This window comes from Spermophilus citellus, assembly GCF_964194105.1.
Source record: "Spermophilus citellus genome assembly, chromosome: 7".
Lineage (NCBI taxonomy): Eukaryota > Metazoa > Chordata > Mammalia > Rodentia > Sciuridae > Spermophilus > Spermophilus citellus.
In genome coordinates this window covers 85,093,140-85,115,981 of record NC_138188.1, presented here as the reverse complement: position 1 = coordinate 85,115,981, position 22,842 = coordinate 85,093,140, and the positions used below count along the sequence as shown (strand labels likewise).

At 39.5% G+C, this 22,842-nt stretch overlaps 1 protein-coding gene across 2 annotated transcripts; it reads right to left on the bottom strand.

The window, feature by feature from the left end:
- Positions 1–284: 284 nt before the first annotated feature.
- NIT2 (nitrilase family member 2) lies at positions 285–21,525 on the bottom strand. 2 transcript variants are annotated; one of them, XM_081302697.1, is made up of 11 exons: positions 21,393–21,466; positions 20,579–20,824; positions 20,098–20,216; positions 16,570–16,690; positions 15,268–15,356; positions 11,512–11,605; positions 10,963–11,037; positions 9,773–9,851; positions 6,057–6,155; positions 4,050–4,105; positions 285–3,722 (listed from the first exon to the last, which is right to left on the bottom strand). In XM_081302697.1, exons 2-11 carry the CDS (start codon positions 20,691–20,693, stop codon positions 3,631–3,633), a joined length of 939 nt encoding a protein of 312 aa, XP_081158823.1. In that variant the 5' UTR covers positions 20,694–20,824; positions 21,393–21,466; the 3' UTR covers positions 285–3,630. The 2 variants fall into 2 exon arrangements, with proteins under 2 accessions (XP_081158823.1, XP_081158822.1); XM_081302696.1 differs by lacking the exon at positions 20,579–20,824 and having other exon boundaries at positions 21,393–21,525.
- Positions 21,526–22,842: the final 1,317 nt, after the last annotated feature.

Genomic DNA, 22,842 nt, shown 5'->3' with positions numbered 1-22,842 from the left:
ATTTAGGCTTTGTTTTGAAAGAGAAACTGAGAATGAATCTAAGGACAAGATTTAAAGGACAGAGCACAAACTAGAGTGGGGTGCTAAATAATTTCAGAAGAGCTGGTCATCACAACAGAATATTACTGCACCTTGCCCACCATGGTCCATGCTTGAAGATTCTTGTCCACTTAGTGGATTATGAACCAGTTAAATCACTGAACAAGAAGCATCCTTGTATGTATGTTTTAGTTATATGACTCTACATCGAGGGCTTCACTTTTTTATTGCTGATTTTTAACAAGAACATTTAATCTAAAAGTACATTTTCTTCCAATAACTAGCTTTCTCTTACCTTCCAAAATTCATTCAAGAAGAAACAAAACCAAATGAAGACAATTTGACAAGTAATATGAAACTGCAACACAAAAGCGGTTATGAGGCATAAATGAGAAGGAGCAATGTTAACTCCCTGCTGTAGTGGCAGTCAGTGCTGGTTATCTTTTCCCTTTCTGTCCCCTCACCTCATACCCACTCACCACCAAAACCTATCCAGCAGTGCTTAAAAAGGTTAGCCAGTAGAACAGAACATTCATCTTGAAACCTCAATTCTTATCTGAATCTTTTTTCACTTGGTGTACTTTACATGGACCTAACTTTTGGTAGCAACAAGGAGTTTCCCTAAATTTCACAACCAACAACTACAATAACAGGTTTAGAAACCCTGTTATTCATTCAGTTGCAACCAATGCAAAACCTACTACCACCTGTTAGTTCAGCTTCTAGATCAAAATCATTCTGCCTACCTGCATGTCCTATTTCAGCAGATCATCGTGGCTGTGAAAGATTCACTTTAAGTGGCTAAATGTGTTGCCTAAACTAGAGAGAGGTCCAAAAGGCCCCTAATAAGATATAGGTTCAACTTGTAATAGCAGCCTTTAAAGTACTGTACAAAAATAATAATTGTGTAACTCGTTAGAAAGTTGGGGGCTGGGGTTGTGGCTTAGCTGTAGAACACTCACCTAGCATATGTGAGGCTCTGGGTTCAATCCTCAGCACCACGTATAAAGTTTTTAATAAAAAAAAAAAAAAGAGAGTTGGGAGTTAAGGGAAATGGCAGTTAAAATTCTTCTCACAGCTTCAAACTGTAATATTCTCCCACTCCAAGTGGGAATCCAGGATTCATTTTGATTAAATATCTCTTTTTTTAAAAGTATTTTAAAAATATTTAATGCAAGAATATATTTGACTTGGCTTGTTCAAGATTTACATCAGTACATTTCCATACATTAATTGATAGAACTATATAGAAAGGAAAAAAACATGTTACAGATAGGTTGTTTTCATTCTTTTTTGCTACTTGAGATCACTATGAATTCCAATCCTGGATCCTTTAGAAAAAGCAATAATATTTAATAAAAGAAGATTTAAAGCCATAGACAGCATTTAGAGTCTCTACATACTCCTGCATGGTGAACACTTTCATACGTGCTCTTGGTAAACTAAAATAGTCAGCATTATCCATGATTCTGTTATAACTCCCACTATAGGCTCATATCTGGAAAACACAATAAACCAGGCCAAAAATCTGTGTAGAGAAATTTAATGAAGTGACTCAAATGGTTTCAGCCATGACACAAGGATGTCAGAAGTTAATGAAACCCCTTTTCTTATGCAAGATTCCAAACTAATAATACCCCAAGTATTGAGTTCAGTAAATACCCTTTGTTCCTGCACTTCTTTAAATGGATATTACCATTTTCATTTTGTGTGTAAACTCCCCTATGTTCCACTAGTTATGAAAGCAAAGTATCTTTTGTACTCCATCCATAAAAACATTCATTAGATACCATTTTCTAAAAGGTAAAAACATTGACCAGGTACCACACACTTCCAAAAATAAAATGTTTCATACTCGTTATAGGAGATCCCTACTTCATTTGTTTTCCTTTCATAGTCTCTGAATGCACCATAAGATCACCAGGTGTAACACTAAAAGAACACGACTGAAATACAAAACCAAGTTTTAGCAAGCATCTGCCTTGTCTGTTGTAGGAATGCTACATCAATATGAAGTGTCTTTGTTTCTATAGCACCAGTGATAGCTATGATGGCTAACCATACCAAGTGTACGTGAGGATGCAGACCAACTGGCTAGCACCACTGTAAAATCATAATCACTTTGGAGAACAGTTTGGCAGTGAAATACGTATATGAGATAAACAACTTGTATAAAATGTTCTAGCTCCTTTACTTGCAACAGCCAAAAACGGAAAGTAGCCCAAATGTTCACCAACATTTAAGTGGATAAACAATTCCTTTTAAAAAAGGAATAAATAACTGTTACAAACACAGATGAATCTCCAAATAATAAAGACCCAAAGAAAAAAGTACATATGGCATGATTCCATTTTTATATAATTCAAGAAAATGCAAACTAATCATTAGTGATAAAGTTTACCAGTGATTGTCCGAAGACAGAAGAGTAGCCAGAGGGATTATAAATGGGCACAGGGAAACCTGCAGGTGGTAAGTGCGTTCATTGTCTTGATTTGAGTTATTCCATGGTTCTTTATATATAAAATTTCACCAAATTATACACTTAATTTAAAAAGCCATTTGTCTTTTTCACTCTTGGTCTTATGAGTACACAGTGCTATTTTCCAGAGATTAAATGATATATAATGTCTTCACTCATAGCAAATAGAATATATATACTCATGTGTCTTTTGTTTAAAATTTTTGCTTTATTTACCAGTATGGTAAATATCATGTAAAACCAGTAGTGTGCTAGAGCAGTATTGTACCAGGTCACATGAGCCAACTTTTACACATAAATAAAAACACATTAGTCCAAGAAGATTCTGAGACCAAAAGTGGTTCAGAAGTTTTTTATCTATGGAGCTATATAGTATTACTAGGGAAAAAAAGCAAACTGAAAAGCAGAAAAAGATGATATTTTCAGACACTCAACCCTATCAGAAAAATCTTCTGCAGACACACTGAGTTGCTTTCACCAATGCCATTTTCCCATGAGGCTCACTGTTGACCTGGCCTTTCCTCCAAGATCAGGAAGGCCTAGTGTTAAGTCATTAGCTCCTTCTTGAATTTAAAGAGCCCAAAAGCTGCTAGGAAAGAAAAGGTTGCCATATCCTCTGGCAAACACCAAGGATCCATCATCTTGCTTCCCACAGCTATGCAGGGACTAACAATAACTTTAATATACTTTTGAAGACGAATAGCAGCAGACCAACTCAAGCAGGTGGGATAAGAGGCTTAATATACAAAAAGGTGTGTATTAGGTACATCAACCAACAGGATACCAAGATACTTTTTAACCTACTGCTCTTCGGTATCTTAAAGAAAGAAGCTTCATGGCCCCCGCTTTCTGCTCTTTGATGCCAGTCTGTGTCCTTTCTAACTATTCAAGATGGCTTTATCATCTCAACAGACAGCTCTCCCAGGAGGAAAAGGCTGAAATTTATTTAAAAAACCATTAAAGAATTCAATAGGAGCCTATGCATGTAGCTCAGTGGTAGTATGCGTGAGTCTTGGTTCAATCTTCAGCACCCCTACAAAACAAGAATCAACAGAAGCTATGCTACAGAAACATTTGTATCTTCCTGTTTTGTGAGATGTTGGAAACAAACTTTAGGGCTTTTTCGTCTCCACTGCATAGAGGTCTGATCGCTTCTGTTTAAAAATGGGGATTTGCTGGCGTATTTCAGCCAACTTCTTCAGGTCTGCAAGAATAGGAAAGTGCATGATTAATAATTTGCAAATCTTCACTGACCAAGGGGATTTCTTCCCCAAGCTGCAAAAACAACTAGAGTCTCAGCAAGTAACTCACCTAATATAAATGCACTTTATCTGAATGCACCCATAGCCCCGCAGTGGTTCCAAGATCATTGCCAAGCAAAGCTATAGCCCTATGCACCTGACCTTAAAATCAGACCTAGAATACTCTGAATCCCAAAAAGGGGTATAAAGGAGTCATTTCAAATGACTGAGGCTTCATACTTCAGAGCAGTGGGGATACAAGGGAGCCAAATTCCCAGAGCCAATCTTACCTATGTCTGAATACAGGATCATTTCTTCAGTGCCAGCTTTGGCTAGGACCTCCCCCCTGGAAAAGATTCAGAGGAGAATGAGTGGACTTACTACCATCTGGTCATTTTCCAGGTCTCTGTTTTTCCTCCCTGTCTCACAAGCCAAAGGGAAGATTCTGAGACCTAAAATAAAATGGTATGTGTACAAATCCCTGCTTTATCATTTAGTAGCTGTGTGACCTTGTGGCAAGTCATTTGGAATCACCAAGAGCTCTGTGAGGCTTAGTAAAATTATGATGTATGTTTCATAAAACTGCAGACTGCTAGGAAGTGGCAGCTATTCCACAATTATAAACATCTGGGAATAAAGTTAACTAGAAATAGCACCACCCTATTTCTTCATGAGTGCCCTTCAACGAGGACCTTTCCAAAGGCAGTCTTGACCTTCTTACCCCTGCCCAGGCAACTACTCAACTTGAGGGTGGTGATTCTGGGCCTGAGCAGACCCCAGCTCTGCTGGAATCCCCTGCAGGCTAAGGGGTTTTGGTTTCAGATTCAAGCAAAAGATTTAAAACTGTAGAGTCTGGTGGGGCATCCACATGCTTAAGACTAATCTGGAAAATTAATTCCAGTGCTTAGTCTAAACCCAGAGCAGGTATTCAGAAACTTTTAGTGAAATAAATGTTTTTTAAAGTAATGTGTCATAACAAACAATCTGACATAATAACTGGTTCCACTTACTAGAGAGCCATAAACATTCCTGGCACAGATGGCATTTAACCAAAAATCCTTTTCTGTTCTAATTCTTGTCCATTTGTCCTGGCACTCAAAAATCCCTCTCTGTGTAACCCAGGCACCCATCCCCATGTCAACATAAGCCAGAGGGCCCCCAGGCCCTGTGGAATGAAGAAGGTAGATCACAATCTATCCCAAGAACTAGCTATGGAGCAGCTGCCCAAGAGGCAGGAAACCTATTAATAATATCCTGACAGAGGAACCTGATGCAAGTTCATGGAAACTGTTAAGCCAGCTTAACCCTTCCAGTCCAATATCCTCCAAATTTAACCCTAACATGTAGAATGATCAGGGAGAATTTCACTAGTCATATTTTTCTCATATCTTCCAAGGCCTCCCTACCATACACATTGACCTTTAGATGCTATAATGTCAGAAGAGTGAGCATCTGCAGACTCCCATAGCAATGTTTAACCCTTCTCAGTCTTGTCTATTAACCCTGAAATTGTATACGTACATATCTGTGTGTGTGTGTGTGTGTGTGTGTGTGTGTGTGTGTGTGACAGAGAGAGAGAGAAAGAGCCGTGTGAATATTCATATACAGAAACAGTGAAGAAGAAGGCCAATTTCTGGAGTCCAAAGTCCTGGATCCAGTTAAACTCTGAGAAGTACAATTCTACCTCAATAATCTGAGTTTAACAAGGATAAGCTCCTGATTCCAAGTTAATCATGTTTGTGAAAGTACAATATAAACTCTACAAATGTGGACCACAAGGTCTGCATATTAAGGGATGAGTGTATGTTGTATGTCTGAATGGACTTATATGCTGCTTTCACTGAGTAATAAAATGTTTTACCCTTTCACAGGAGACAGGGTCATAGTTTCCCTTACTAAACCCAAACTCTAATCATTATGCTTCGAACAAAGTCCTTGCCCTGTAACTCATTCCTGTCCTAGAATCAGTTACTCAGCTTAAATTTTAACCAAAAGTTAAGAGTTCAGGAATCTCTTTTATTAAAACCACTCACCCTTCACTACTGCCTTGTTTACTCTCAGTGATTCAAGTGTGTTGACAGTGAAAGTTCACTTAGATACAAAGAAGAGGGCTAAGGTCAAGCACGTAGGTAATTTCTTTTCACATGGTTTTCAAGGGGAAGCTTCTCTTGTGCCTGTCATGTGTGGAGAACTGGGAGTGGAAGATGAAGGGGGCTGGTCAGGGTTTAGACAAGCTAACTGCCCATGTGTCATCTCTCAAGCTCCCACTGAGCCCACCCTCACTTAGATACACTCACCAAGGGTTCACGACAGTGCTGTGTCCCCAGGCAACATAGGAGGCGTTATCATCCCGGGCAGGAGAGGCTGTAGCCACATATATCTGATTATCAACAGCCCTGTAGCCAGTGAACAGAAAAGAGGTAATGCACATTATACATCTACAACATTTCTCTATCCCAAGAGGGAGGGAGGGAGGGAGGGAGGGAGGGAGGGAGGGAGGAAGGAAGGAAGGAAGGAAGGAAGGAAGGAAGGAAGGAAGGAAGGAAAACTACTAGAAGAAAACACAGAGGCAATGTTTCAGGATATTGGAATGAGCAAGGATGGGGGTGCGGGGCAAGACCCTAAAAATGAGTAGATCAGTTACTCAGCCTAAATTTTAACCAAAAGTTAAGAGTTCAGGAATTTCTTTTACTAATAAAACCACTCACCCTTCACTACTGCCTTGTTTACTCTAAGCGATCCAAGTGTGATTGACAGTGAAGGTTCACTTAGAAACACAGAAGAGGACTAAGGTCAAGCACTTAGGTAATTTCTTCATCACATGGTTTTCAAGGGGAAGCTTGAAATAGATGAGATTATGTCAAACTAAAAAGCTTTTCCACAGCAAAGGAAACAATCATGAGTGCAGAGACAAGGTAGAGAATGGGAGAAAATATTCACAAGTTATATATCTGACAATGTGCTAATATCCAGACTATAAGCCAGATGTGAACAGAACTACAGATAGTACCTGCCTGTAATTCCAGCAACTTTGGGAGGGTGAGGCAAAAGAAGTACAAATTTGAGGTTAGCCTCAGCAACTTAACAAGATTCTGTCTCAAAATTTTTAAAAAAGGGCTGGGATATATAGCTCAGTGGTAAAGTGCCACTGAGTTCAATTCCCAGTACCAAAAAAAAAAAAAAATCAGACTAAAAGCAACTCCAGAAACTCAACAGCTAAAAACCAAATAAACCTGATTTAAAAGTAGACATTTATCAAAAAAAAAACATATAAATGGTTCTATTGTCCAGATCCTGAATGTGCCCCAAAATCCCACACGTTGAAGAGTGGTCCCAGCTCAAAGCACTACCAGGAGGTGGCGGAACCTGTAGGTAGAGCCTAGTGGAAGGAACTTAGTGGGGGTTTAGTGGGGGTTGACCCTGAAGAAGATATTAGGACTCTGGCCCCTCCTCTTTCATTCTTTGCTTCCTGGCCACCCTAAGGTGAACAGCTCTCTACCATTTGTTCCAGCTGTGATGAATCCACAAGTACTACTACAGGTCCAAAGCAAAGGGGCCATCAAGTCTATGGGCTTCCTAGTAAGTGAAGATTCACTGATGTCCCTCAGAGATTGCCCATGCACCAGCAACTTCAGAAAGAACTAGAAGAGGAACACAAACTAATAAGCCATGTGGGAAGTGCTCCTTCTATCTTTTAATGGACATTTGGGCAAACATGAGAAATCAAATCAATTCCAAAAAGAGGTGGAGCAACTGGATGAATTAATGTTTGCAAATGCAGAGGAAGAATTTTTCTATGAGAAGGCAGTCCTGAAGTTCAACTACTCAGGGCAAGAAGAAAGCAACACTTGCCCTTGTAAACCATGATGTTAATTCTAAACAATAAGATGAGTGAATTCATGGATAAACTAGAAGAACGTCTATCTAGCCCATTTTCTGTGAACAGTGATGGGCTTGTTTATGTAAAATTACCAGAAAACTCAGTTAAGATTTACTGAACAACTCATAATTGTATTGAGATTCAAGTCCATTATGAAAAGTAGAGTTCTATTCCATGTATTTGTGACACATTTACAAAACATCTTTTTGGTTAAATTATGAATGGTTGATTTAAAACTTCCAATAAAAAAACACTGAGTAGTAATTTTAAAGAACTGAATAAAAACTCAAATTTTTTATTTTTAAAAAAATCTGTAAATGCTTAGTACAAATAAAAAATGGTTTCTGAATAAAAGAAAAAAGCATTTGGAGTTTAGCTCAATGGAAGAGCACTTGCTTAGCATGCACAAGGCCCTGGGTTCAATCCTTGGCATGGTAGGGGGAGTTAGAAAAAAAAGCAGTACAGGTTGATTCCACTGTACAGGCCGATGTTAAGGAAACTTCTCTTCAAAAAATATTTAGTTGAGCATTATGGTGTACACCTGCAGTCCAAGCCACTTGGGAGACTGAGAGAGGAAGATTACTTGAGCCCATGCATTCAAGACCAGCTTGTGCAAGATAGTGAGAGATCCCAGTCGAAAAAACAAAAACACATCTGTAATTCAGTGGCTCTCATTCAAGGGTGACTTTGCCCATCAGATTTGCCAATTTCTGGAGTCTTTTCTGATTATCACAACTAGGGAGTTGTTATTGGCATCTTGTAGGTATAGGCCAGGGATGCGATTAAACATCCTCCAATGTATAGGACAGTGCCACAACAAAGAATTATCTAGTCCAAAATGGCAACAGTGCAGTGAGGAGTGTGGCAAAAGCCAACCTGTAATGCAACAAAAGAGCAAAGCTTCTCTGTTTAAAACAAGTCAAGCTTTCCAGAAAATGGAGTAGCCTTCCTGGGGCAATATACATTGGAGGGTGATCTGGCACTTCCTGCCAATGATGGCAGCCCCACCATCTCAAATTAGCAAAAACTTCAGGTGGGAGTCCAGGTATACCAACCCACTTCTCCTGGGAACCTTTAGATTCAGTCAATAGACCCATATTAGATCGTTCCAGTATGTCCCAAGCTTTCCTTGCTTTTGACAGAAAGGTACATTAATTAATATTTATGGCATCATATTCCAACTTCTACTCCACATCAGCCAAAACTTCTTGCCTTTCTATTCAAAATTATCATTATCTCTAGAAGTGAAAATAGAGTATTGACTGGGAAGGGGCACAAGAGAGCATTTCACAGATCAGAAATCTTCTATATGTTGATCTTGTTGGGTGAATACACATATAAAAATCCATTTACCTGTATGCTTAAAATTAGCACAGTTTTCTGTAAGTATATTATACCTCAATTTTTTAAAAGATTAATGTAAAAACCATCACCTGCAACAACATTTCATGATTCATAGAGCACTTTACACACATAGTCACACTTTTTCTTTCCAGCGTACCCTTCACCCTTCCTCAGTCTTACAGAAATAGGGAAAAAGCAACTGTGACATGCCAAAAAAGTATGCAAAGCCTATAATTTACACATTAGAAGAATAAGAGCTTAAAATGAGTTTCTAATCAGAGTATCCCAAGGACTAGTAGTTGGTGTGGAGGATGGGGCAGGATAAGCACCCTAAACTGAATGGCAGAGTCAGCTGTGCAGAGACTACAAAACTCTCTCTAGGGCCAACAGGCTAAAATAACCCTGTATTTTCTTTGGCTCCTGTGGTGCTGAGTGCATAAGCTCCATGGGTCTCAATTTCTCTGCAAAAGATGCTGGTAACTATCTTAGAAGAGACCAATTCTTATCTAATCACAGAAAAATGAAATCAGTGTCCAACTAATTCACTGAATGCTCTCAAAATGCAAAAACCACAGTCCTTGAAATCCTTGAGGTTGGTTCTATGGCTTCTGAGAAGGTGCCTAGCAGTAGAAACCCTCCCTACAGATTCATCCTTTGAAACTTCATTTGGACGCCAGGGCATGTTAGCTCAGGGGAAGAATTACATTCCGCAGTAAGTGGTAATACTTCCACCAAACCAAAAATCTTTCCACAAAGAGGAAACACTGAGATGACTGGTTCCTTTCTTACCGGCCTCGCTGAAGCAATTCCCAGTGGGCTGGTCCAGTGGTCAAATTGAAAGCCCCAGGATACACCAACAGCTGGCAACCTTGGGGAGAGAAAAATCAAAGACAGTGGATGCAGATGAACATCAGTTCCTCCCTTTACTCCTACCAACAGGGATCAAACTCAAACTTTTACAAGCACAAAAAAGATGTCAGCCTAGTCAGGGAGAGTCAATATGAAGATATGGCTCTGAATTCTTCCAGAGATACACACATAAAAAACACAGCCATAAGAAAAGTGGGATTGATGACTGAAATCAGAACATGTGCCTTTAAATAAAATAATAATAATAAAAAAAAGTAGAGAACTTTCATTCAATTTTTTCTGAGCCCTGTATGATTAGTACCACATGGCTAACAACCATGTTCTGTGATTTTTTTCAACTGAAATTAGGGGCAGAGTAGTTGCTCTAGAGTTTACTGATAAGATTCAACACAGACCATTAACCCCAAAGCCCAAGAACGTCTACCCTCTGCTGGGCAGGCAGTCAAACCACCTTTAACACTTCACTTTGCTCAGTGGCAAATGGCAAGTAGCTTTAGTCTAGTAAAATGCTAACATTTGTTGAGCACCCACACAGGGGCTTTACAAGTTCTCTATCCTTAATACTCAAACCACACTGCTCTAGATGTTAAACGATTTCCCGGAAGTACTGTCCCATTTAAGAAGAAGATTTGGAACCAGAATCCAGCTCTGACTTGGTTCTTCATGCTTCCAGACACTACCATGCTTCTCCTAATTTGGACTGAAATGTCATTGGCTATATGTCTGAGTGCTAAATTCATGGACATATAGGCCATTTCTTCATTTCTACTGTGTTCAAAGTTACTACAAACAGTAACAGGAGGGGCTTAAAAGATAGAGCAGACATTAAGGAGCATGGCTCCTGCTTTAGCTACATGGTAAATATGTTAAATTACAACCCCTCAAAAGTCCCATCATCCATATGCAGCAAGTCTGAGAAGCCAGATGTATTGAAAGAGTTGAACAGGGGAAGATCACATTTTATCCCTGGCTCTTCTGTACATTTGGGCATAATTTTTGTATTTTTTTGTGCAAAGTTTATGCTTAGGGATCCCTCCACCCGAAAGCAACCCAGAACCAACTCTCTATGCAATTAAGGATTAGAGAACATAACTGTAACACTATCTCACCTCTCTGTGCATACACTTGTGCAAGTTCTGCAAAGCGGATGTCATAGCAGATGCCCAGGCCCACTCTGCAATAAGCTGTTTCCAAACAGAAAATGCACAAATAAAAAAGTTAACCTCCTATAGCATGATATGGCAGGGTAAAGCCTCTATAACTTAATGTGCCCAAAACTCTAACTGGAATAAATTAACACAAGGAAGGCCATGTATTAGCTCAATCTTACTCAGACTTCATCTCATAAAGACCTCATTTACATCATCAGAACAGAAATGAAAAATTCATTCCACATGAATGCTCACTAAGTGAGGGGTGTTCAATCATGGCCTAACAGGAACACTCGAGGTAGGCCATGACCAAAAGGAAGAATAAAACTGTGCCAAACCCTTAGTACCCTATTTGGCCTGGACTTTCCAGGGCTATGACTGTTCTTTGCCTTCCTCACCTCTCGGTTTTCAGTCAGGTCATGTGAAAAAGTTGAAGAGAGACAAAAAAAGGAAAGGAACACCTCCTTCTCTGGGAAAAGTAAAAAGGCAAATTTATCTAGTACGTACGAGTATCAAATGTGGAGAAATTATCACCAGGACTCAATGTTTTAGATTCTTGAAATGTAATTTTTCCAGGAACATCAATGTCAAACAGATGGATCTGCATCACAAATAATTGATTTGGTTATCTCCTTTTCAGCAGGGCTCATGGCAGTAACATCAGACTCTTTCCATGGGCAGATATGAAAGTGCTCTAAGATCAACTGTACAAACAGCACCTCCAACCTGCCCATAACCCACCCACAAGCTGGCTGACATATGATCAAATGGAATTACACTACGGAAAACAATGCCATAGGTTTTATAACCCATTTTCTAGATGGTGTGCAAGTCAGTGTTCAGGTTTCTTAATGGAAGTAATTAAAGTGTTGCTTCTTTACCCACTGTAAATGGTCAATGAAGACCTCTCAGAATCACAATCAGAATTAAACTGGCAAATTGGCAGCAGAGGTAGAGAATGAGTAGCATTTAACAACAGGAAAAATTCTGCAATCCTAATTCAGCAATGTGCAAAGAGAGTAATTCATCACTTCCAAATGAGATTTAAGGAAAGCAAATGTGATTTAACATTAGAAAGTCACTGTAATTGATCACACAAATAAAGTAAAGAAGAAAATATCAAGTGATATATACAGAGTATCTGGTAATAAACTTTTCTTTTTTCAGTGCAGGGGATCCAACCCCGAGTCTCACACATGCTAGACAAGCATTCTAACACTAAGCTACATTCCCAACCCACATATGGAAACTTCTACAACCATTCATGATTCAAAAAGGGAAACAGAAAAACTCTTCTAGGAAGGGCACTTTTAAAATCAATGAAAGAGTATCCGCAAAAATCCTAAACAACCATCATATGTAAAGGTAAAATACTGAAAATGTTCTGCTGAGACTGAAAGAAAAGCAAGGACACCTATTATTCAAAATTACACCACAGATCCTACACAGAGCCCAAGGAAGGAGTCAAAAGCACAAGATTTGGAAAGAATAAAACCTATCATTATTTTTTAATTAAATTGGTACTCAAAAAAATCTACAAATAAATTTTAAAATTAATGAGTAAGTTTATCAAGATTACTATACCCGAGATCAGTATTTTTAAAACTAGCTATACTTCTACCAAAGACTTTAATGCAACTATTGAAACAAAACCCAAAGGCATAAATAAAAACACACTCTTTATGAATAAACAAACAGGAAATATCAGTAGAAATTTAAAAACATATCAAAGGTCCAAATAGACATTTTAAAACTGAAAAATTTAGTGTATGAATTTGCTGTTGTTGTTGTTATGGTGGTGGTGCTACTGCTGGGGATCAAATCCAGAGTCTAGCACAAGTAGGTAAGCGCTCTACCACTGAGCTCAAATACCAAATACCCCCAACTCAAATATCTCAATTCTTGAAAACTTTACTGGATTGGCTTATGGGATATTGGGAATGACAAAAGAGTCAGTGAACCTAGTAGATCAACAGAAATTGCCCAATGTTTAGAACTCAGAAAAAGATTAGAAAGCAAAAACAACCAGTGCTAGAGGTGTAGCTCAGGGAGTGCCTTCTAGCTTGTGTGCTTGTGCAAGACATTGGGTTTGATCACGAGCAATGCAAAAAAATATATATACATACAGAGCCTTGGTGACTTTGGAACAATACCAAACAATACAACATATGCATACTAGAGTCCTAAGAATGGGACAGAAAAAATATTTAGCAAAAATATTCCAAAAACTTCCCAAATGTGGTGACAGACTTAAGTTTTAAGAAGCACCAAGCAGGACAAACCAAAGAAAACCACATGTAGGCACATCAGAATCAAACTACTGAGAAGTAAAGATTACAAAAAAGGTCTTGAAAGCAAAAAGAAAAGAACATCAAATTATATACTGGAGAACAACAATATAAATTACTACTGATGTCTAATCAAGGGGGCAGGGGGAGTCAGAAGATACCAGCTAGAGAAAAAAAAAAAAAGTGAACCAAATTCTATTCCAGCAAAAACATTTTTCAAGAATGAAGTAAAGATATGCTTACTAACAAAATTCATAGCTAGCAGATGATCACTACAAAAGTGCTAAAAGGACATCCTTCTGTTGAAAGAAAAGATACAGGATCTTCAAGAAGGAAAGGAAAACACCAGAAACAGTAAAGAGTTGGGTTATCATTATGATTTTTCCCTCTTAATTTCTTTAAAATACTTATAACTATTTAAATCAAAACCTGTTTTGTGATACTTATAACACATGTGTATGGAATACATATGACAACTGTAGCATAAAGAATGAGAAACAGGAGGGCTAGGGTTCTGGCTCAGTGGCAAAGTGTTTGCCTTGCACCTGTGAGGGACTGGGTTCAATCCTCAGCACTACATAAAAACAAATAAATAAAATAAAGGTACTGAGTCCTTCTACAACTAAAAATATTTTTTTTTTTAAAGAATGAGGGACAGGAAACAGACCTTGCCATTGCAAGGGTCTTAAGGTGAAACAATACTAATTCTAAGTAAACTGTGACAAGTTAAGGATGCATATTATAATCCCCAGCACAACAACTGGAAAAAAAAAAAAAAAGGATCTCAGTAGTAGACTGTGTGCTTATTAGCAATTTCTAGCACCAAGACGAAAAAAAAAAAAAGCAAAGAGGTATAATTAAAAAGCTGAAAGATAAATTAAAATGAAATTCTAAAACCTATTTAGTTAATTCAAAATAATGCAGAAAAGAAGATCAAAGGGAAAAATAATCTGTATGCCAAATCTAACCATATCAATATTCACATTAAATATAAGTGAGTGAACCACACCAGTTAAAAGGTAGGAACTGTCAATTTGAAATAAAAAAATAAGAGCCAACTATATACTGTGTTCAAGAGAACCATTTAAAATATAAGACACATACAGATTGAAAATAAGAGATAAGAACTGGATGCCAATGGCACAAGTCTGTAATGCCAGCAACTGAGGCTGAGAAGGCTGAGGTAGGAGGATCTCAAGTTGGAGCCAGCCTCAGCAACTTAGTGATACCCTGTCCAAAACTTCACAAAAAGTTAAAAGTGTTAGGGATGTAATGCAGTGGTAAAGTGCCCCTGGGTTCAATTCCTAGTACCCAAAACATTAAAAATAAATAAACATCGAAAAACATTTATTAGGCAAACAATAAACTTTAAAAACTTGGAGTAACTAGTATTAGCAGAGATAAAGTTGACTTCAAGAGGAAAAAAAAGACAGGAAATAAGAGCCATTTCATAATGATAATTTTTTTTTTATCATTTTCCTGATCAATTCTTCAGGAAAACTTAACAATCCTAAATGTACGTGCACTTAGTACTGCAAAGATGTCAACTCACCCCAAACCAATCTCTGTATATTCAATAAAATCCTAATAAAAATTCCTGCAGGTTGTTCCTTTGCAGAAATTGACATTTATTAAAAAAAGGTGTGTGGACAAGAATAGCCACTTGTGCCAAAAAGTAAGTTGTGTGTATGATAAGAGGCACTAGGAAACTTTGAAGTAGATTCTTTTGGGGGGAGCGGGGGGGGGGGGGGGTACTAGGGATTGAACTCAGTGGCACTTGACCACTGAGCCACCTCCCCAGCCTGAGTTTGTATTTTATTTAGAGATAGGGTCTCAGTGAGTTGCTTACCACCTTGCTTTTGCTGAGGCTGGCTTTGAACTCACAATCCTCCTGCCAGAGCCGTTGAGATTACAGGTGTGTGCCATTGCGCCCAGCTGAAGCAGAGGCAATGAGACTTACACATTCCATACTTACTTTTCTGTGCTTTACTAGTAAAGTTCCATCAGGCCCAAAGACAGCACAGGTGTTATATAACTTCCCAGCATCCTCTTCAGGGATGGAGCCTTTCATTGAGAGAAGAGACACATTGGCACACAAATCAATCAGAAGCTAAAAAGAATAGAGCAATTATTTTGTGACAACTGGTGATAATTATTTTGTGATAAAGTCCTGATAAACTGTCACTTGGGTCCAATGATATAGTTTATTCCCTTCTAAACATTATTTAACTGTTTTTCCTTCTTGAATACGATCTTTCAGAGATAAACTACAAAGTAGGTGAAATATAATCAGATCACATGCCAAAGACAGATTTAAAACATAACCAAACTGCTTCTCAAATTCAGTCATGATCTTAAGCAACACTGTTACATATTGTAACAGAGCCAAACAATTTATTGTTGTTCACCTTAATTTCACTAGGTCCTGCAACAAGACTATCTCCCAAAAGGCCTCAAGATGAGAACGTTAAGTCATAGGACTCCTCGTCACTGAATGCAGTTCCATCTCTATGCTTCTTGCTTTGCTACGTCTTACTCATTTTTATTTAATATTTATTTTTTAGTTGTAGTTAGATACAATACCTTTATTTTATTTATTTATTTATTTTTTTTTTGTGGTGCTGAGGAACCCAGGGCCTCGCATGTGCTAGGCAAGCACTCTTACCATTGACTCACAATCCCACCCCTGTCTTACTCATTTCTAACCCTTAATATAGCATAACACAAAGATAATTTTGTTTGCTATATTTACTGAACAGAATTTTACTATGTTTATTTTTAATTGTACCAAATAGAACAATTTACTTCAAAATCACAAAAATAAATCTACCTTTATGCATGTGGCCTCTAAGGAAAAAAAAAAAAAAACTTCTCAACCCTATGTTAGTATCATAAAAAACATAGATATGGTTTATCTTTCCACATTTCTATTTGCCTCTGCACCACTACTTTTTCTCCAGGGAAAATCATCAATATTAATGTGGTGTGTGTCTTTCTACAATATTTACTATGCCATCACATATATAACTACATATAAAAACATAGTATTATTTTGTATGAGGGATTAATCTGAATGGGAATACCCTATTCATAATCATGTTGAACTTGCTTTTTTCCTACTTTACAGTGTGTCTTGAAGCTTCGTCTACATTATTATTAGATATAAATCTACCACATTCTTTTCAAGGGTTGAATTATGTTTCATAGTTTAAATGTAATAAAAATCATTTAAATGCTTTTAATGTTTAGGACATTATACCATGTTGAAGGAAGTTACCTCCAATGAGATATATGCTGCACTCCTTTGCTACTTCAGAAAGCTTCTGTGTGGATTCACCAGGAATTTTCTCCGCATATTCAGGAAAATATTTTGTGCCATATGGAGAATTAAAGCATTCCTAGAATAAAGTTGTCAGAGAAAAGGAGAAGGAATAAACCTACCAAACATTCAATCCTTTCTTAAAGTTCTGCTTAAAAAAAAAAAAAAAAAAAAAAAGACATGGCTGCTGCTTCCAACTCTGCTATCACTTGAAAGGGTAAAACACAGCTAAGAAAAATCCCCAGGACTAAAGAACCTATGGCTAGGGCTGGGGTTTGGCTCAGTGGTAGGGTGCTTTCCTAGCATGTATGAGGCACTGGGTTTGATTCTCAGCACTGCATATAAATAATAAAAGTCCATTGACAACTAAAAAATATTAAAACAAAAAACAAAACAAAACAAAACAAAAAAAAAAAAAACCTATGACCAAAAACAGACTAGCCAATTATCCCAGGTAGGGCTACAGGAGGTAAGTCATGTGAGCTCTACCAGATCCTAGTCACCCTGGAAGAAGGCTAGACCTGCCTTTGCCTTGAGTGTACAAAACAACATGTTCTCAACCCTGGACTCCCAGACCTTACTATAAATAAGGTTTACTCATTTGACTTTGAGTATTGGTATGAATTCTTAAGTTTAAAATTATATTATAAACTATGCAACAATAAAACCTGTCCTGAAAAAATAAATAAATAAAAGCTTTCAAAGTCAGAGGTTAAGACGTTTTTCCTCATCTGTAAATGAACTTTCAGCACTCCCATTCTGATCCTACAAAGTTTTTCATTCGGCAAGTGTATGTCTGTCTTCAACAGCTCTCTGACATGTCAAAAAACAACAAGTGGACTGGGTTTGTGGCTCTGTGGTGGAGCACTTGTCCAGCATGTGTGAGGCACTGGGTTCAATTCTCAGCACCACATATAAGTAAATAAATGAAATAAAGGTCCATCAACAAGTAAAAAATATTTTTTAAAAAACAGGCAAAAATTATGAAAATTTCAACTCTAATTCACTCATGCTGCATTTAATGACACTGCCTTGTACTAGGCAAGGTGCTGGGAAACTAAAGTCCAAAGATCACTATTTGTACAAGATGAATGTCAGTCAGTGAAGTTAGCACACATGGAATTCACTCTCAGCAACACAAACCAATAAAGAGACTATAAATACAGGAGAGTCCCATGACTGACAACATAAGGAAAACAGATTACCAGTGAGATCTCAAGAACTGGGAGACTAGCTCAGTGCCTACTTGCCTAGCATGTGGAAGCCATGGGTGGGTGGGTGGGTGGGTGGAAGGAAGGAAGGAAGGAAGGAAGGAAGGGGAAGGGAAGGAAGGGGAAGGGAAGGAAGGGGAAGGGAAGGAAGGGGAAGGGAAGGAAGGAAGGGAGGGAAGGAAGGAAGGAAGGAAGGGAAGGAAGGAAGGGAAGGAAGGGAAGGAAGGAAGGAAGGGAAGGAAGGAAGGGAAGGAAGGAAGGAAGGGAAGGAAGGAAGGGAAGGAAGGAAGGAAGGAAGGAAGGAAGGGAAGGAAGGAGGAAAGGAAGGAAGGGAAGGAAGGAGGAAAGGAAGGAAGGGAAGGAAGGAGGAAAGGAAGGAGGAAAGGAAGGAGGAAGGGAAGGAAGGGAAGGAAGGAGGAAAGGAAGGAAGGGAAGGAAGGAGGAAAGGAAGGAAGGGAAGGAAGGAGGAAAGGAAGGAAGGGAAGGAAGGAGGAAAGAAAGGAAAGGAAAGAGAGGAAGGAAAGGAAGGAAGGGAGGGAAGGAGGAAAGGAAGGAAGGGAAGGAAGGAGGAAGGGAAGGAAGGAGGAAGGGAAGGAAGGGAAGGAAGGAGGAAAGGAAGGAAGGGAAGGAAGGAGGAAAGGAAGGAAGGGAAGGAAGGAGGAAAGGAAGGAAGGGAAGGAAGGAGGAAAGAAAGGAAAGGAAAGAGAGGAAGGAAAGGAAGGAAGGGAGGGAAGGAGGAAAGGAAGGAAGGGAAGGAAGGAGGAAGGGAAGGAAGGAGGAAGGGAAGGAAGGAGGAAGGGAAGGAAGGGAAGGAAGGAGGAAAGGAAGGAAGGGAAGGAAGGAGGAAAGGAAGGAAGGGAAGGAAGGAGGAAAGGAAGGAAGGGAAGGAAGGAGGAAAGGAAGGAAGGGAAGGAAGGAGGAAAGGAAGGAAGGGAAGGAAGGAGGAAAGGAAGGAAGGGAAGGAAGGAGGAAAGGAAGGAAGGGAAGGAAGGAGGAAAGGAAGGAAGGGAAGGAAGGAGGAAAGGAAGGAAGGGAAGGAAGGAGGAAAGAAAGGAAAGGAAGGAAGGAGGAAAGAAAGGAAAGGAAACAGAGGAAGGAAAGGAAAGGAAAGAGAGGAAGGAAAGGAAAGAGAAGAAAGAAAGGAAGAAAGGAAGAAAGAAAGGAAAGAAAGGAAAGAAAGAAAGAAAGAAAGAAGGAAGGAAGGAAGGAAGGAAGGAAAAAAAGAAAGAAAGAAAGAAAGAAAGAAGGAAAGAAGGAAAGAAAGAAAGAAAGAAAGAAAGAAAGAAAGAAAGAAAGAAAGAAAGAAAAATAGTAAGATCTCAAACCTCTTGTGTTAAAAATTTCTGCTCACTGGCCACATTTGGGACAGTTTGGAGACTAACTAAAAGACAAGGTGGACCTGAAAATTCTCTAATCTGATAGGGTTTGTAAAGAGCTACTTCATCTTCATAGCTGGAGGTTAGTGGAATAGTCTCAACCACTGACCATCTCACAACACCTTTGAAAAACATGCCAGAAAATGCATGACCTGAAATCTGGGCCTGTCTGGGGAAAACCTGTACCTGCTGACAAACACATGTGGTGCAACCTTTAGCTGGTTCTATTTTTCAGGAAACCACCCACAAAAGAGATGCAGAGTTTTACTAGCTTTAAGAAGCCACAGGCTTCCTTGATGTCTCCAAAAATTTTTTTTAGTCTTTAAAAAATACATTGTCGGGCATGGTGGCACACACCTATAATCCCAGCAGCTCGAGAGGCTAAAGCAGGAGGATCATGAGTTTAAAGTCAACCTCAGCAATGGAAGGCACTCAGTGAAACCGTCTCTCTAAATAAAATACAAATAGTGCTGGGGATGTACCTCAGTTGAGTGAGTACCTCTGAGTACCCAAAAAATCCCCAGTACCATAAAAAAATACACACACTCACACACACACACACACACACACACTCACACACACATATAGGCAGCTTAGTGCTAAAACCAACATGTTATGGTCCTACAGAGACTTTTAAAAAAATCTTTAAGTAACTCCCTAAACATACTAGAATTTTAGATTCCTTATCTGAACAGAGTAGAAGACCTGGAAACATGTTAGTAAATTCTATGACAAAGATCCTTGCTAAGATCTTTTGTGATAGACAAAGATGACACAAACATGTAACAATATTGAAGCTCCAAAAGACATTGCTGAACTTGGAACATAAAAGGACAATTAGACCTAGCAAACACTATGCTGCATCTACAGCAGAAAGGAATGGGTGCCTCCATACTTACTGGCAGAGAAACTATTTTGGCTCCTTGCTTTGCTGCCTCCCTGACAAGGCTACAAGCTCGAATGACATTATCTGATTTGATGGAAGAAACTTGAAGCTGGATGAGGGCCAAGCGGAAAGCTGGGGACAAAGACAAAACATATGTCAGAAGATCTGACCACTAAATTCATATAGAACTGATGATTCTCAGAGAGCATCTTGCAATGTCTGGAGATATTTTTAATTGACACAACTACTGACAATCTAATGGATTAGATTATTAACACTGATGAAGGCCTATTTGCCTCAAGGTTAACCCTAAAAGTAGGACAACTCTGATGTCACATTCCTTGATTTAATCTTTAATATAAGAGAAAAGAGCTAAATTTAACCCTAAATGCAATTTTTTATTCAGTTTCAGAATCTGGATAAAAACAAAGTTTCTAAAACAGGAAGCAAAAGTTGACATTAGTTCAGAGCAAAGAGATACTTTAAGCTGTTACCAAAACACCACACAAAACCAGTAAAGGTCTCCCCTAAAATCCAGAAGCTGAGCTTTGTCTCTGCCTCTGAGCGGAGGAAAACATGGCTATGTTGGTGGCTTCCTCTCTCTCCCATCTCACAATCAGGGCAAAGGTCTGCCTGACATTCTGCAAATCCCACTCTGCAGAGGGCTGCAGCAGTGGATCTCCACCACTGTCGAGATCCTCCATGCTGAGGACAAGATACGAATCACATCATCTGCTCTTCTGCAAAATGAAGGGAAAAATTACTTATAGGACCCTTGGTTGCCTAACGTTCATTATAATATGACAAATCAAGCAGGAAAAAAATAACAGAATATCTTAATTGAAGGTATCAACATGCGAATAACATTTAAAGGAATATGCCAAGTCTTACACTTGTGAGGTAACAAGAAGCTTGCAGAGGGAAACCTGCACAAATAAATGACTCTGTAAAGGACGATGGGGAGGAAGAATCACCTGGGCACCGTTTTGTGTCGGGGTAGGAGTGGGGCCACGAAACTTGAAACACTACACACTACCTACACCACCGAGAACTACAAGAGGGTCAGCCTCTGTCCGCCAGGAGGCGAGAGCGGCAGGAAGCGGAGCCCTCGGAATCCCTGGGAACGCACTAGCCGCTCCTCAGCAATTCCGCCGCCCACGCCGACCTTCACCTGAGCTGACCAACACCTGCGACCCGAAGGCCGCAGGCGCAAGGTGGCGAGGGACTGAAGTGGCTGATTCTCGCCAGTACCGCACCAAGCCTCCGCTCTGGCCCAGCGGCGGCTGTCAGCCGCGCCGCCTCACTTACTAGCCATGGCTCTCCCTGGAAGAACCATCTGCAGCGCCGGAAGAGCAAGGGTCGGGCGGACTGCGTCGGTGCGCGGGGGCGGAGCCACGGCGTCAAAGGCTCCGCCCCCTCCCCTCATCTAGGCCAGCGACGAGGCGGGTTTCTCTGTCTTCTTCCAACCGCTCAGGTTCTTTTGGTTGTTAGTCGTGTATTTTCCGGAGACCGGGGTACTGGGGTTCGATCGCTCTACCACTGAGCCGCATCCCCAGCGACTTTTATTATTTTGAGACAGGGTCTCGCTAAATTGCTTAGGGCCTCGCTAAGTTTCTGAGCCTGGCTTTGGACTGTGATCCTCCTGCCTCAGGGTCTTGAGCCTTTTGGATTACAGGCGTGCGCTACCACGCCAGGACAGGCTCCTGGGTTTTTTTCGTTGTTCTTTTGTTGGTTTTCCTGTTTCTTTTTTCTTTGGCGGTTCTGGGGATGGAACGCAGTTCTTTGAGATTGCAAAGCAAGCGCGCAGGTACACACACCTCAAACCCCTACTAATGGCTCGCTCTTTGCACTAGCCTGGACCAACAAGAAATGGTTAATTACCACACAGGCCGGAAAGTTGAACGTCTCCTAAGGCAAAGGGCAAAGAGGGGCAACCTAAATCATGACAGTGGGCTTTCTGTGGTGGAAAAGCCTGATTTGGAATGTTTGCCAGTTCTTGGCCAGGGTCTGAACTCCTTGCTAGTTGGAACCTCTGTGGCCCTGGGTAATTCCTTGTGCTGATTGATTTGAGCCACGTGAACAAATCTCTGTGACGGGGGTGGAAAGACACTGGTTGATTTAGAACTGAACTACAAGGCTGCTACCTAAAGAGGAATGGGGAAAGAGATATTGAGGGTTCAGACTCATTATCCTGTGCAACATATAAGATCCCTAACATTCAGAAAACCGCTTGCTAAAATTTTGTTTTAGGATTAGAATTTATATTTGTTACATTGCTTTTTTTTTTTTAAGGAAATAAGGTGGTTTTTTTTTTTTACAACTTTATTTTATTTACTATGTGGTGCCGAGGATCGAACCCAGTGCTTCACATGTGCTAGGCAGATGATCTACCACTGAGCCACAACCCCAGTCCTGCTACATTGCTTTTTAATTGTGTTTTCGTGACTTGTCAGATTTGCAGATCAAAATCAATAAATAAATTTTGAACTTTCTTTTCTAATGACTTGGACTCATTTAAATTATATTAAAACAGATCCTGAGTTTTCAAAGAACACTATAAAAACATTTTGGGAACAATTAGGAACACTTAAATGTGAACTGACATTTGATGCTATATTTTGGGGGTTTTATGTTTAATATGGTATGACAATCATGCCAGATAATATCACTACTCTTAGGTAAGGCATGCAGAAATAGTTAAGGGTGAAGTGTCAGAATATTAAGTGAAAATGGCCAGCTTTTAGGAAATATGTATAAG

Bases quoted from the DNA above. Each gene is read 5' to 3' on its own strand.
- NIT2 (XM_081302696.1), bottom strand. From the start codon at position 21,510: ATGAGGGGAGGGGGCGGAGCCTTTGACGCCGTGGCTCCGCCCCCGCGC. The intron at 6,156-9,772 runs GTAAGAAAGGAA...CACTGGCTACAG, and splicing joins GAATTGCTTCAGCGAGGCCG to GGCTGTTGATAATCAGATAT. The intron at 4,106-6,056 runs GTGAGTGTATCT...AATCTTTTCCAG, and splicing joins AGCACTGTCGTGAACCCTTG to GGGGGAGGTCCTAGCCAAAG.